The following is a 15,806-nucleotide window of genomic DNA, read 5'->3' on the forward strand; positions in this document are numbered from 1 at the left end:
GAGGGAAAGGCACTGGGCCGACTGGAGGGAAGAAGGATTTAGAGGAAAAACAACTGGGACTCTGGGGATGTGTGTTGATTATGTAAAAAGAAAAGGCTGCTCAGGGGAGGAAAACTTGGATGGAGAGGCAGTAAATAAGGGAAAGGGAGGGAGGAACACAGAAAAGCCAGGCCTTAGATAAGGAGCTGTCGTGCGATCTCTTGGGACCCAGTAAAGGGCCGTAAGGCATTGCGCGGGGTTTCTGGTATGGGCCCTGGAGTTGGTTAAGTGAACCTGGACAAGCACTTAAGCCCCCAAGTCTGTTAAACCAGGATGATGTGCCATATATGTCAGAGGGCTGTCAATAATTATCATAATAATCCCTTATTCATATATATCTTTATAGTTTTCTAAGGCTTTTATAATATAGTATCTTATTTACCTTTATATCGACTCTGTGAGGTATTCAGGGCAGATATTAATGTCTTCGTTTTACAGAGAAGTGAACTGAGGCTCAGAGACGGTCAGTGACTTGTTTGAGGTCTTACATCTGATAAAGTTAGTTCAGCAAGAGTAAAACCCAGGTACCACATAAAGGGGCTTGGGAAAGTATAGATTCCTGTAAGAATGTAAACAGTTGTGGGGCTGGCCCGGTGGTGCAGAGGTTAAGTTCGCACGTTCTGCTTCTTGGTGGCCGGGGTTTCGCTGGTTTGGATCCCAGGTGCAGACATGGCACTGCTTGGCAAAAGATATGCTGTGGTAGGCGTCCCACATATAAAGTATAGGAGGATGGGCATGGATGTTAGCTCAGGGCCAGTCTTCCTCGGAAAAAAGAGGAGGATTGACAGCAGTTAGCTCCGGGCTAATCTTCCTAAAAAAAAAAAACAAAAACAAAGTAACCAGTTGTCATCTGTAGTAAGTCTGGGCATGAGTACCTGTGGGGAGAGGGTAAATTGTCCCATGAGCAGGCCAGACCCCATCACCTGAACGCAGAATTTCAGGCCACTTTTGCTTCCCAACTTCCCACTTCTTTTCCTTGCTGAAAAACATTTTAATGTTCAAATTTCTCGATAGCTATTGTGCAAATACTCCCGTGCCCTCTCAGTCTCACCTGGGATGTCTGTAACTCTGTTCCAGAGATGCGGGCCTTGGCTGAACTCTTGGGTCCCTATGGCATGAAGTTTCTGAGTGAAAACCTGATGTGGCATGTGACGTCTCAGATTGTGGAGCTGAAGGTACTGTGGAAGCAAGATCCGGGAAAAGGGTCCAGCCTCTGGGGAAAAGGGTAGAGCAGGGCACTGTGGGGAGATGTACAGTGGGTCTCCTCTTTCCTGCTTAATGGCTTTGTGTTGCGGCTGCAGAAGCTGGTGGTGGAAAACATGGATGTGCTTGTTCAGATCAGATCCAACTTCAGCAAGGCAGACTTGATGGCTTCTCTGCTGCCCCAGCTGACGGGTGAGCACCTCCTCTAAAGGGAGAAGGAACTGGGAAAAGCAGTGTGGTGACAGGGGCTTTTGGGAATCTGGGGGCTTGGATCAGTCTGAAGAAGCAAAACCACTGCTATTCTCCAAAGTTCTCTTCTCTGACGTTCTTCTTCCTCCTCAGGGGCTGATAATGTGCTGAAGCGCATGACCATCATTGGAGTTATCCTCAGTTTTAGGACCATGGCTCAAGAGGGACTTCGGGAGGTGAGCTGGGGGAGAGAGAGCTGCCACAGAATCACAGACACCTCTGTGGGTAGGGTTTGTGTGAGAGGTTGTGGAAATGCCTGGTGAGCATTGAGGAGAAAGGAGCTTAATTTGGTAGATGGCCTGGAAGATCTCTGGGGATAGATGAACCGAGGAAACCAGAGGCGTGAGGAGGAGGGTAGCACGGGAAGCTGGCTAGGTTCTTATCTAAGCTGAGGCCCTTTTTTGGTTTGTTTCCAAGTGAAGGCACCAGCCACTGTCCTGTGGGCTCATTTATCTTCTCTTTCCTCCAGGTTTTCTCCTCCCACTGCCCATTTCTTATGGGTCCCATTGAGTGCCTGAAGGAGTTTGTCACTCCAGACACAGACATCAAGGTATGGGGAAGTGCAAAGTGGAAGCCAACAAGGAGATTTTTGTTGTTGAACGAGGATGGAGCTAGGATCTTGTAAGGGAGAGAGGGCCCTGAAGAAACTGTAGGGAGAAGGGCCAGCATTTGAATAGGAAAACACTGGGGGAAATTTTGTGGAGAGTGGAGCATTGATCAGACAGATATTCTGGGAGAGAGAGGGCAGAGCTGGGGAGACATGGGTGGACAGAGAGAAGTGGGAGCCTGGGAGACCCTGTGGGGTCGGGGGAGGGAGAAGGGTAAGGTCTAGGATAGCATCTGTAGGTTTTCACCTCCCATGTGTAAATTAGATCCTGAACAGTGTGCAGACAAGTCCCCTCTTTGGTTAGGAGCTGAAGTACTTTTTATAAAAGATTTGTTCCTTCCATTCCCACCCACCTTGCCTGCCCTCAGAGTTTCCTTTCTTTTTCTGGCCTTTTCTTTCTCCTAGTTCTGAAACTTTCCAGTCCCTCTCTGTCTGTATCCCCTGCCTCAGGCCCAATTTACTACAGAGATGGAGAAAGGAAGAGGGGCTTCTGCAGGCTCCCCCTGCCCCAACTTGCATCATCTTGTCTCTTGAATCACTCGGAACAAACAAATATGTTGTGCAGGAAATAGAGCTGAAGGCTGGGAACACGGGCCTTCAAGCGCATAGGGCAGGCTACTTCTCTCATGACTGATTCCTTTAACAGACAGAGGTCTGTGGTAAGAGGAAGAATTAAAGTTAGATGTTAAGAAAAACTTCCTTACCTTGAGATCAAACGCATTGTGAAAATTCCTCCTCTCTCCAGAAATCAGATGAGGGTCAAGTGGTCATGGGGGCCAGGAGGGGGCGATGTTTTGCTAGGACGTCTGCCCCTTTTGAGTGGTCTTTGATTTTACGGAGAGCCTGGGTTTCTGGCAGCTGCTGATGTTGGGGCTGAATGTTCTAGCCTGTCAGGAGCTTGCCAACTGAACCTCCTGAGCAGCTCTGAGCTTTAGGCTCTGCCTGCCTGTGAAAATAAGTGGGTAGGGGTGGAGAGGGGGTGGCCAGACCGTCAGAGATTCTGTTACTGCCTCAGAGGGGTGAGATTAGGAGAAGAGAAAATAAGAGCCCTTCAGTCATCCCTTTCTTCTTCCAGAAAACTGCAGGTCATGGACCGGGTCCCTGATCTCCTAGGCCGTGGTTGCCACGAGCAGGGTCATCTAGTTCACAGTGAATTCAAATAAAGGGCAGAGCAGAATAAGTCTACAGTCTGGCTTCTGTGTCAAGTACCACAGGAGAAGTGTGTGTGTTGTTCTGTCTGTGGGGCTCTTTGCATAAGATATTCTACTTAGTTGCCTACTATTGAAACAATTATCCTTGTTCTCTCAGAACATTTTAAACTCGTTTTTTTAAGCCTCTAAATGGGTCTAAGTACTTGGTGTGGGAGTAGGAGTTTGGGGCTACTTCCTGGGAACCTTGTTCTGAGTACAATGAGGGATTCAGGTATCAATCAACCAATATTTATTGAATGCCTTCTGTGTGCTTAGCACTGTGTTAAACACTAGAGAGGATAAAAAGAAATGCTAAGTTCCTGGCTTTGAGCTGCGGGAAGAGGAGGAGAGGAATGATGTTTATTAGTCTATTAGTGACTCTGTTAGTCACTAGGGCCGATGCTTTACACCTGTGGTTTAATTTGATTCTCACAACAACTCTGTTTTCTGAGTTGTACAGAGGAGAAAACTGAGGATCAAAGAGGTTAAGTAACTTTTAGCCAAGGCCACACATTTAGTAAGTGGCGGTTCTAGGATTTGAACCCAGATCTCACTCCAAAACCTTTTTCTCCCCTCACTATGCCTTGAGGGTTCAAAGAATTACAATCCAGTTGGTGAGGTAAGCCATATGTTTCACCTCCTATCTGAAAAGACAATACGAGGTGCTGTGTGTGATCAATGCCAAGCCAGTGGTACCAGTTTAAGGAGGGAGAGATGGGTTTGGGTTGAACTAAACACGAAGGGTGTCACAAAGAATGTGAGATTTGAGTTAAGCCTCGAGGGATGGGTGTCACTAAGATATAGTAGAGGAGAGGAAAGACACTCTAGAAGAGGGTGGTCCGTGAACCAAAGTAAGGATGTAAGTCGTCATTTGGAGATAGTGAATAAATTACCCCGGCTGCATTGACTGTGGAAGCCTTTGGGGAAATAAACTTGAGAAAGGAAATTTGTACAATGCAGTATCTGAACGGTAAGCTAAAGCATTTGGGTTTTTTTCCTGTATGTTAGAGAGAGCTATAAAAGGAATACCTTAGGGGCCGGCCTGGTGGTGCAGTGGTTAAGTGCACACGTTCCACTTCAGCGGCCTGGGGTTTGCCGGTTTGGATCCCAGGTGCAGATGTGGCACCGCTTGGCAAGCCATGCTGTGGCAGGCATCCCACATATAAAGTGGAGGAAGATGGGCACGGATGTTAGCTCAGGGCCAGTCTTCCTCAGCAAAAAGAGGAGGATTGGCAGCAGATGTTAGCTCAGGGCTAATCTTCCTCAAAAAAAGAGAAAGGAAAACGCAGAAAAGGTGATAGTATACCAAAAGTTAAAAATCTGTGATCCAGGAATCCTGCATACTTGTAGCTTTTGCCAAGCACCTCTGTCCTAAGAATCTTCTCCAGAATGTTGTTTTCTTCTCTACCAGGTGACCTTGAGTGTCTTTGAGCTGGCCTCTGCTGCAGGAGTGGGCTGTGACATTGACCCAGCCCTAGTATCTGCCATTGCCAATATGAAAGCTGGTAAGATTGGGGAAAGGGGGCAAAGGAGGGCTTCGGTCATATTTTTGGTGGGAAAATGTCAATGTCAAAGAAGCCTTTATTTGGGATTGTGAATTCCTAGGATATAAGCTGGGAGCTAAGGAAAGACTTAAAGTGCCGTCCCTAACCCCCAGAAAGTACTTAGGCTGGCAGCTTCGCTTTCTAGTCAGGTTCCAACCAGATGATCTGTCAATCAGCTAAAAAGTATTAAGTGAGAGTCTGTTGGATGCTGAGCAAGTGCTCAAAGGAATTTACAATCTGGTTGGGGAAAGAAGATTAATGCAAATGAAACAATGAGAGAACAATACACAATAGTATAGGATTTCATGCTAAGTTGTGTGTATAGCATCTAAGATCCCAGAGTGATCTTGTGCTCTTCCCTCCCGTATAATCACCTTGACATTATTCACCGCCCCCCCTCCCCAATTTCCCATGATTAGTGCTTTCAAACCCATAGACACTCAAGATAGGATGGAACCAAGGGGCTGGTATTAAACTCTTTCAGAGTTGCCAGACTTGCCCGCCCTCTTCTTTCTTGGTTTTGGAGAGACTGTTTTCTCTCCTTCCTGCCTCTCCACCCCATCAGGCAGCTGACAGTGTCCTAGGACTGAGCATCAGCAGGGCCCTTGGCTAAGAGCTCTGCTCAGTCACCAGAGAGGCCTTCAGGACTTAGGCCCCTCGCTATAACTCCTGACCCTTACAGCAATAATGACTTGCCTCCAGTGCTTTGTAAAGTGTTTTCATAGTATTTTCTTATGTGGGCCTCAGGGTAAGGCTGTGAAGTTGGACCCGTGTGGAAGGTAACCCCTGTTTGCTGATCTTATTCCTTTTTCCGTCTTACTAGATGCTTCATCCTCTGAGGAAGAATACAAGGTGGCCTGCCTGCTCTTGATCTTTCTTGCCGTTTCCCTTCCACTCCTTGCCACCGACCCTTCTTCCTTCTATAGCATTGAGAAGGATGGTAAGTAAGGAGTAGGTCTGAGGGACCGGTGCTATTTACGTTAGTCTCCTGGGGTAGAGAGATGAGATGAGACATTTATCTGGAAAATACAGACTTCTGACTCAGGTGTAATGTTTTGTTTCAAAAAGCACTTGAGAATGAGCTCTCCATAAAATTCAATGGTAGTGAAATTTCATAGGAATATCCTCCTCCTAATCCTCAAATGCCTCCCAGCCCTTTTGGGGTCAAATAGGGGTGGTCCAGCCTGAAAAAATGAGGAATTACCAGCAGGGGTCAACTTGGGGTGGCTGACTTTGCTATTTCCTTTTTTGTCTCCCCTTCAATAATAATAACCTAGGTTACAACAACAACATTCACTGCTTGACCAAAGCCATCATCCAGGTGTCTGCTGCCCTCTTCACACTCTACAACAAGAACATTGAAACTCACCTCAAGGAATTTCTGGTGGTGAGTGGGTCTAGGTTATAAGGAATGGGAGACTGCAAAGTCTGGCGGGAATTGGTTTGACTTAAATCCATAAACAATTATTGTTGAGCAGGCCTTGGAGCTGAACCTCCCATCTAACTCGTTCAGTGAGTAGTGGAAGGCTGCTTTGTGAGAGGTAGGAGTTTCTTCTCAAGCCCCCAGCAGCTGGTATTTCAGCCTCTGCCCGATACTTGGAAAGAGTGTTGCACTAAGAGTCAGCAAATCTGAGTTCTAGTTCTGGATCTGACACTAAGAAATTGTATGACATCTGAAGAGCCAACCCGCAGAGCTTATTAAAATACAGATGCCCGATCCTTCTACCAGACCTCCAGAGTTAGACTATCCTAGGGTGAGTCCAGGCCTCTGTGTTAGTGAGGTCTCCAGGAGATCTGATGCGCAATCAGGTTGGAGAGACAGAGTTTTATAATCTATAAGGCTCTTTCTAACTCTAATACTGACAAAAAGTCAGACTTTTTTCAAATTCTCAAACTTTAGTGTAAATCAGAATCCCCTAGAGAATTTCTGATTCAGTAGATTAGAGGTGGGGCTGGAAAATTTGCGTTTCTAACAAGTCTCTGGTGGTGTTAATGCTGCTCATCCGCGGATCGCACTTTGAGAACCGCTGGTCTAGATTTCTAAGGACTGGAGCTTGCAGCCAGACGGCTGATTCTACTGTGGGTTATGTCCAATTTGTTTGAAAAAAATTGTTTTCAAAAAAATTTTAGCCAAAGTTTGACTGCCTGTAACTATCACCATTGATCTTAGTTTTGCCTCTGGAAAAACACAGACTAAGTAATCTCTTTCCATTGTTGAAAGAGGCCCCAGAGTTTTCCGTTCTAAATCCTCCATGGAGGAATCCCATCAATACACTTCTGATCCATGGTCCATTACCCACTGCCTGCTTGCGCATTCTCAGCAATAAGGAGCTTATTCCTTTGCAAAGCACGGTCCTGATTTAAGAACTAAGGCCTCATCTGTCTCCTTTTGGGAGAAAACACAGTAAATCAAATTCTCTGGGGAATCATACTATTGTCCTGAGAAGTGCATGTTGGGGACTTGGAAGCTTAGTTAGAGGGTCTCTGTTTACACTGGGCCAGCCAGCCAGAAAGGGCTGTGAGCATCTTAGATCTAAGGAGGATTCACACCACATCTCTAAGATGGGGTGAGGGGGAATCTCCCCCCTCCTTTTCCCCTCTTTGTTTGCTAAATGCAGGTAACCTGGGCCTGGGATGCAATTATTCACATTTCTTCCTCCCTCTTTGATCATTTGCGGTCTGGAGTGGATGGAGAGGACAGCCATTTGGGAGTTGATAGGAGGAGAATACTAAGAGCACTGTGTCTGAGTCAGAGGCCCGGCTTTCTCTCTAGTCGAGTTGGGGAGTCAGCTGTAAACAGGCTGATGACAGTGGTGTCTAGAGGCTGCCTAGGAAAAGAGATTAATCCTCTGGTTTACAGTATTACGTGCCTTTGTTCTAGGTTCTTTCCTTACCCCTTGCAGCCTCTGCCCCAACACCCCTGGCAACCCCTGTTGTCTGCACTGGCTGGTTTACAGGCAATGTGTGTCTCTGAAACCTAGGGGATTTTTTCCACCAGAGTCTCCAGGAACATCCTAGCACTTCTTAACTCTCCTCCTTGATCTTTTCTTAACTTCCTGTAGCCTGAGGCTGTCCTACTCTGACCTCCATAAAAATCTGCTTCCTTACAAATTCTTCCCTTACAGGTGGCCTCTGTCAGCCTCCTGCAGCTGGGCCAGGAGACTGACAGGCTTAAAACCAGAAATCGGGAGTCCATTTCTCTGCTCATGCGCTTGGTATGTACTGGTTTAAGTTGGTCTGGGAAAAGAGAGAGGAAGGGCCAAAGGGAGACTCTTCTTTAGGGTCTTTGGGTCCCTGCCATTGTCATCACCCAAAAGCATTAACTTAGAACTTCTGCCTTGCCCCTTTGGGTCTAGGACTCATATTCTGGTTAACATTCTAGACTTGTCCTGTAATCCCAAGGTACAAGGACTTCTCTGTGCAGGACAGGGCCTTCCTGGCCCTCAGCTGACCGGGTGCCTTTTCCTGCAATGTTCTCGGGTCTGACCTGGTGGGGCAGCTGTGTCCCTCATCCAGAACTGCCTGTGCAGTCCATGTTTGGTTTTACTTGACCACTTCCTACCACTGTATTTCTTGTCCTTAGAAATACTATGAAGAGGATGCTGGAGAGCCCAGAGCTGGACTGGGGGTGGGGGGATGGGCTCAGAGGAGGAAGGGATTTTAGCTGAAAAGTTACGAGGCGGGGAGCCAGGTGGGCCATGAATCAGGCAGGCCCTGCTTTCTCTGCTTTCTTCCTAAGCTGTGGGCCTTTCCCTACTTTGGCAGAAAGTTCTGGGACCTCTGACTCAGTTCTCTTTTACAATATCTTTTCCTCATGACCCTGTTTCCCTCTTCAACATGCTTACTCACTCTTTTGCTCTAAAGGTCGGATTCTGCAGGTTAGAACTGCACTTAGATGTGGACAGGAGGGGCTGCTGCCCTGGGCCCTGTGTTTCAGAGGCCCTCCTCTGGCCCGTGGGGAGAGGATATGCCCACCTGGAGCCGTGCTCTACCTCAAAGCCCCCGCTAAGGAGTTCTCTGCTAAGGAATTCTCTGCTAAGCGGCTCCAGCCCACTTGCAGGGCTTGTGCTTCTTCCCCAAGTCCATCCTCCTGAGGCTGGCAGTGCTGCTGGCAGATATGCCTCTAGTGCCCAAGGAATGTATGGCCAGAGGGTAGACGTGCAGGGAGGACGTCTACGTTTGTATGCAAAACCCCTCAAACTGGGGCTGGTTCCCTCTCCCCTGTTCTGGTGCTGAACTCTGAGGAGTCTGAAAATACTTAATTCAAACCTGGCCCTCCATGAAATTATAAAGGTATACTGTGGAGGTTGAAAGATAGAACGTAATGGTTTATTTGCTGTATTTAGTCATTTGGTGGCCTCCCATTTGTACTCTTGGCCAGGCCCGCAGATGTTAGGGGCAGGCATGCAGGACTCTCCCAGGTCTCCATTAGATACCCAGGCACTGAGTGGTATCTGGGTCTCAGTTTCTCCAGTTAGAAAAAGGCCTAGCTAGGGCTGATGAAGGATTAGGATGGAGAAAGGAAGAGAATGGACACGAGAGTGTGTGTCTGTGGAGGCGTGGGGTGAGAGGGCAGAGGGTGGGCAAAGGCTAGTGGTGTGCTAGACGAGCACAGGCTTCAGAGCGGCACGACCTTGGGCAAGTTAATTAACTCATCTGAGACCCTGATTCTTTATGCACAAAGTGGGCAATAATCCTTATGATAGAGTGGTTGGGATTCATGAGATAATATATGCGAAAATGACTAGTATGTAATAGGCGCTCAACAAATGTTAGTTCCCTCTCTCTGCTGCTCATTTTGTTTCGGGATGAAAGGGCCTCTTCATTTCCTTGGGCAGTTTCCACCTCTGTAAGGTTGGAGGTGATTCCGTATTGCCACTCAGCCCCGCCTCCTCCTCCTGCTTTGCACCCCCCCCCCCCCCCCCCGCCAAAGTGTTGGAAGGTGTCCACCCCTGTGGCATTGCGGTGAGGCTGCGGAGTGGCAGGAACAGAGCTAGGACCAGGGGCTTTTTGTTGGAGGGGGAGACAGAGGGACTAGCTGCCACAAAGCAATTTAAATGCAAATGTTTCCACAGAGAAATTGGAAATGACTGAAGGGGAAGGAGCTGTGTTCTGAGTTAAGAGGCTACTCGTGTAGCCTCAAATCCTGGCCAGGCACTTCTCTCCCTGGGGTCTCTCCATCTTGGCTGTCAAGCTTGGGCAGTGCCCACCCGAGTGTTGCCAGCCTGGGGCTGGCATGGGTTTCACAGGGGAAGAGATAACTCTCTCATAGAATTGTGGAATTCTGGATGTCAGAACCAGACCGGATCCTGGCCATTAGTCTAGTCCTTACAATTGATAGATGAGGAAACTGAGATGGAGGGAAAGATGACATTTAAGGTCTCCCACAAAATATATGGGCAGATTTGGGACTGGAACTCAAGTTTCCTGGCCTTCACTCTAGCACTGTTTCCACTACTGTGAATTTCCTCCAGTTAGGAGCCCTGTTATTTTCTGTGCTCAGTGGAGCAAAGAATAGGAAATCTTGGGCCAGTGGATCCTTCTTGAAGCTATCACTCATTCCCCTGTACCTGAGGGTCATATTCTGGAAAAGAGATCTTATCTCTCTCCTGGCTTAAGCTTTGAAAGTCTTGCCCGTCAAGAAATTCTTTTCTATTATCCTACCTAAGATCAGAGCTACAGCTTTACTGGCAGATTTCCTTCAGCCTGCAGTGTCTGCTCCTCTGAGGCTGTTGTGTGTATTGTGTGTGTATGTGTTTGAGAATAGCACAATCTTATACATTTTAAAGTTGAAAGGACTTCAGAGAGAGAAACAATTTAGAATAGATACCGTAGAGTCTCTTCCCTCAGTGAGTTTTCAGTCCATGAAACAGCAGATGCGTTGGGGAGGGCCCATCTGCGTGACCTGCAGAGGATATGGGACGCTTCTCTCCAGGGTGTGTTTAGTCCCACAGCCTCCTGGCTGAGGAGAGTCCTGAAGGAAATGCACCTTGTTCCTTCCTCAGGGATGAGGACCCTCCAGCCCAATGCTCGGCTGTGCTTCTCTTCGCTAATATGCGCCCCTGTCCCCCACCCTCAGTCTTATCCAGGCTTCTTGATCTATCTTTCTGCTTGGCTGTGGGGGCTGCTGGGATCACCACAGCACGCGGCCTCTAATTAAACTAATTAATCATGCCTGCTCCTTTATGCGGCATCCTTACTGTTCCCCAAGCACTGTACTGAGGCAGGAGGAGACTGAGGCCCAGCACGAAGGACCCCTGTGGACTCCAGGCCCCTCTTTCTTGGCCTGCAGTGGCGTTTGTTTCCTTTTCTGCAAAGCTTTGTCATTAGCACTTTTATCTGTCCTTACCTGCATCTGTGCTGCCCACCCACGTATGATTTAGCACCCAGAATGGGAGAGAATGGGAGTTTTTCTGCCACCAGAAAAGTGATGCTTTCCTGCCTTCTGCTTCTGAGGCCTTTATAAACCCTGAGGAGGGGGACAGGGTCATTGTAATGGAGCTGAAGAGGCCGCATTGCTTTCCCAGAGCTAAACCCGGTGAGGGAGGAAGACAGGAGTGTGGCTTGGAGCCCTATTCACTTGTAATTCTAAGGGCCTCCGTGCCCCGGGAACTGAATGAAGAGGCACAGGGTGTCACAGCTATGCCCTACCTGAGGTTCTCATCTCCTGGCCGCTTCTCTTCCAGGTGGTGGAGGAGTCCTCCTTCCTGACTCTGGACATGCTAGAGTCCTGCTTCCCTTATGTCCTGCTTCGAAATGCCTATCGGGAGGTGTCCCGGGCCTTCCACCTGAACCGAGTGCCAGCCAGTACCCACTGAAGCGCCTTTTGGACCTACCTAAACCCAGCCAAGCTGGAAGCTGTGGCCATTTTCTCAAGGGGCGGGAACGGGGTGGGGTCAGGAGCCAGAGCTGATGAACAGGCATGTGGAGGAACAGTCCAGGGCTGAGAAATCACAGGGAAGTGAGGCAGGCTAGGGGCGTGGAGGACCGTTTATGGAAAACCTTAGGGGATTGGGGCCATGCGTATGGATTTTTACAATGAAAAGAATGAGTGACATGCAAGTATGTTTTCTATCTTCTAGTGATTGGAGTGTGAGCTCTGGCATGGGTCTCTCCGACCTTCGTCACTATTCTGGGATGATGCTGGCAGGCAGAGATGATCAATCATCATATTAAACCATAATGAGCTTATAATCCTCCCACTGGAGCTGCTATTGTCTCCTGCACATTCATTAGGACGATTATCTCCTTTCTTCCTTTTCCAAATGTGTTCAGCAAACATTCAGCCTGCTCCTGCTGCAACGTAGTGGCAAAGGAGCCCCTTTTTTCCTTTGTGGGGGCTCTTTCAGGAGTCGTGGGTCTCTTCCTCTGCCTCCAGCTCTACTGCCTGCAGAGGCAATGAGACGTGCTCTTGAGAGATTCTCACTGGCCCCAACCCACTTACCTGCTCTACCACACCTGGTGGGTAACAGTAAGTTCTCCCATCTGTCTAACGTGAACCTCTCCTGCTTTTTCCTTGACATCACCACAACCCAGAGCAGAGGGTCAGTCTGGGTAATTCTAGGTCACACAACAACTGATTGGACCAGAATCATGTGGGTTTCCCTTCCAGACCATTTGGGCTATTCTCCCTTCTATCTGGAGGGACTAGTTTAACCCAAATCCCCCAGTCATCCTAGGTACAGCTGTTGCTCCAGGCAGGGATTTCTCTTCTAGATCTTAAATTTCATAGACCTCATTAGGTTATAGGGCTCTAAGAGTGGGTATACTTGAGAGAGTACAAGCTGTTTCAACTTAGCCCTTTTCTGCACTAATTAGAATTTCAAGTGTCACAAAGCCTAGGGGCATTCAAGATAGCACTAAGCTAGGTTTAGTTAACTCCATGGCAGGAAACAATGGCCCCTATCCATCATTGCTGTGCACCCACTGCCAAGGAGGACTGGAGCAACGGTCATATATGTCCATACTTCCACGATAGAAGGGAAGCGATTGTTGGTTTTCAGCAAAACCATTCGGCCTTCATTAAAGTTATTTGATACCTGTTTTTGGATTTTATGTGTGTGTTTGATCTTTATTTCTTGAGACCCAGGCTTAGTCAATACTTTTTTAACTTGACACCCATAATCAATGCACAAGTTTTTCTTAGCAACAACTCTCTGCTTTTTAGGACAGAAGCAACAGAGGATCCTGCTTCACGCATCAGCTAATTGTCCTTGCTTGCTGTGGAAAGCACATTACGTTCTAAGGAGTGATTGAGGGTCAGGCCTGCTGAGATGGAGGAGGGCAAAGTTGATGAGGAAGAGAAGGCTCAGAATTATCTGAACAACTACTCATACCCTTATATCTCTGCTGGGAGCTGCTTCTTCAGGAGATGGAGACCCTTTTTCCATCTGCATGTAGAACCACTTAAGAGGAGCCTCCCAGAGGACAGCAAGACAAGTGCTGCAGGGGAATAGAGGGCAGACATAATACCTTTTTTTAATTACAATTTTTATTGAGATAGTTGATCCACATGCACTTGTGAGAAATAATACAGAGAGATCCTGTGTACCTTTACCAGGTTCCCTCAATGGTAACATCTTCCAGACTACAGTGTACTGTCATTACCGGGATATTGGCAGTGACACGAACCGCTGATCTGTTTCAGGTTTCCCGGGTTTCGCCTAGACTCATTTCTCTGTGTGTGTCTAGTTCTGTGCAGCTTTATCACATGCAGGTTCGTGCGTCTGCCGCCACGGCCAAGGTACAGAAGGATCCCTCATGTTGCTCTTTTATAACTACACTCACTTCCCTTCCGCAGCCCCCTTCCCCTCTCCTAACCCCGGCAACACAAATCTGTTCTCCTTTTCTAAAATGTTGTCATTTGACATAGTATCTTTTTATAAACATATAATTACACACACCCTTCTCCATCACATATACTTTTTCAAAGTGCTCTCACATGACAATTCTGCAAGGTAGCCAGGGAAGGCTTCCCTATCGCAGGCCAGTAAACAGATCCAGAAATGTTAGATGACTAAGGAAGGCCACATGTTTAGCAGTGCATCTAGAGCTGGGACCCACATCTGACAGTGGGCCCTAGACCTTTTCTACCCGACCAGACCACCTCTTCATCTGGGAGGACTTCATTGTTAGAATTCAGAGACCCTAGAACAAGCAAAAATGGGAGAAGGTGAGGACACGATGGCCTTCACCACCTGAAACAAAAGGTGTGTGTGGAGAGGTGAGGGGAAGATGAGGTAGCAGGACCCATCAGCATTTTAGGCAGTTTGCTTCCTCTGCCAGGAGTGTTTCTGGCCTCTAACAGCCTGGCACACAAGCAATTATGAACTGCTTTCTGCTCTCAGATCCCCAGCTCGCTTTGTTTAGACCTGAAGCCAAATGTGGAATGAATATCAGGGAGAAATCCTGACCCCGATTGTTTTGTCTTGCAGGCAGAAAGTGGGTTCTAGCCTCAGCATTTTCATTAGCGCAGCGTTTTCGTTAAAATCTCCATTAACTTGTTGTCGGCAATGAGATGGCATTATCCCTCCCACCAGGCCTGGGGTGAGATGTTTGCAGGGGAGCTCCCTTTCCCTTGGCCAGGAAAAACAGTGCTTCCCCACTCTGCTGTGCAGCCTAGGGGGCAGGCGAGGGCAGCCTCCAGGTGCAGTGTGGCTGGGGCCTGGCCGAGGGGATCTTCCCCTTTGGCACTTGGCCTGGGAGGAAGAAAACAACTGTGGTTCGAGCCCCAGGACCCAGGAGGGAGGGATGTCCCAGGTAGGAACAAGACTGCCTTAACCTTAGGTCCTCATGCCTGTATCAGTTCTTCTCCAGCAAAGTTTGACTTTGAGAAGAAGCTGGCACATGGTTGAAACGCACTCAGGCGGTCGGGGGCAGAGTGTTCTTCCAGCCCTCCTCCCCACAGGGCCTCCTGCTCCTCCTAAGTACCTGTCATCAAAGGAGATGAAGATGAATCCCCCCTCAGCCCCCACACCTCAATGAGTTGTCAAGTCCTCTCCCTCCCACCTGAACAGGAAGCAGGAGCAGCAGGCCAGGCTGCAGGTTGAGGAAGTCAGAAGTGAACTTGAGCTGAGTTTGCAGCTCTGGAGGGATTGAGGAGCAGGCTTTTCTCTTGTCACTTTGGAGGGAGAGAATTGTGAGGCCGCCCCTTTAAATAGCATTCCCGTAGGAGGCAGATCACATCCATCCGTCACTGCTGCCAAAGCATCATTTTTGGTCTCTATCAAACTCAAAGCTTGTTGGAAGGGACTGTGGGGTTACCGGAGTGAGGAGGCAGGGTCTCCAAGGGGAGGGGCAGTTTGGAAGGTGAAGAGCAGAGGAATGAGGTTGGACAGAAGGAGCCTGGGAAAAGTGGGGGTGGGGGACAAGAGGAGAAGACAGGGATAGAAGAACAGACTTTTGAGCTGATGAACGGAGCAGACATTCCCTGTTCTTATCTCTCTGGAGGTAGGGCAAGGCAGAAATGGGGCTGGATTGCAAGAAGAGGAAGGAGGTTGAGGTTAAACACCAGGACTAGTGACTAAAGAGAGCCACAGAATGGAAAAGCACTACAAAAACGTTAGGAGGCGTGGCCCTGGCTTCGTGGCTTACTCTCTGTGGGATCATGTAATTTTTCTAGGCTCAGCTTTCCCTTCGTTAAATGAAGGGCGGTAGACTAGATGGACTCTAAAGTCTCTTTCATAAATAACTTTGTTGAGGGGTGAATTTTCCCTTCCTTAAAATGGGTTAGGAATTGGGGGCCTGGGAGAGCAGGGGTGGGACATTCCACTATGTTGACAAGAAATGTTTTCCCGCCTCTTTCCCACCTCTTCTGGTTGAAATACCAGACTAATTTGAGAATCCCCTTAGTGCTAATCTTAATTTCCTCATTAGAGCTCTTTAGCTCTAATCCTAATTTGCAATTCTTTTGTCGTTTCCAGCCCATTCTCTTTCAGTTGATAACAGAGGCGATTGCTCTCAAGTTTTGAGAAC

General features: G+C 48.1%; 1 protein-coding gene across 1 annotated transcript in view; it reads left to right on the top strand.

The window, feature by feature from the left end:
* Positions 1-12,882, top strand: part of NCKAP1L (NCK associated protein 1 like) — a 43,290-nt gene extending 30,408 nt beyond the window's left edge. Inside the window, exons 24-32 of the mRNA XM_070619609.1 lie at positions 1,117-1,214; positions 1,341-1,434; positions 1,585-1,667; positions 1,961-2,041; positions 4,700-4,793; positions 5,656-5,772; positions 6,110-6,219; positions 7,958-8,047; positions 11,519-12,882. Of these exons, the coding sequence (XP_070475710.1) occupies positions 1,117-1,214; positions 1,341-1,434; positions 1,585-1,667; positions 1,961-2,041; positions 4,700-4,793; positions 5,656-5,772; positions 6,110-6,219; positions 7,958-8,047; positions 11,519-11,650 (899 nt within the window). The 3' untranslated portion in view covers positions 11,651-12,882. The remainder of the gene's footprint in view (positions 1-1,116; positions 1,215-1,340; positions 1,435-1,584; positions 1,668-1,960; positions 2,042-4,699; positions 4,794-5,655; positions 5,773-6,109; positions 6,220-7,957; positions 8,048-11,518) is intronic.
* The last annotated feature ends 2,924 nt before the right edge of the window (positions 12,883-15,806 follow it).

The sequence above is a fragment of the Equus przewalskii genome, chromosome 5, assembly GCF_037783145.1.
Source record: "Equus przewalskii isolate Varuska chromosome 5, EquPr2, whole genome shotgun sequence".
Lineage (NCBI taxonomy): Eukaryota > Metazoa > Chordata > Mammalia > Perissodactyla > Equidae > Equus > Equus przewalskii.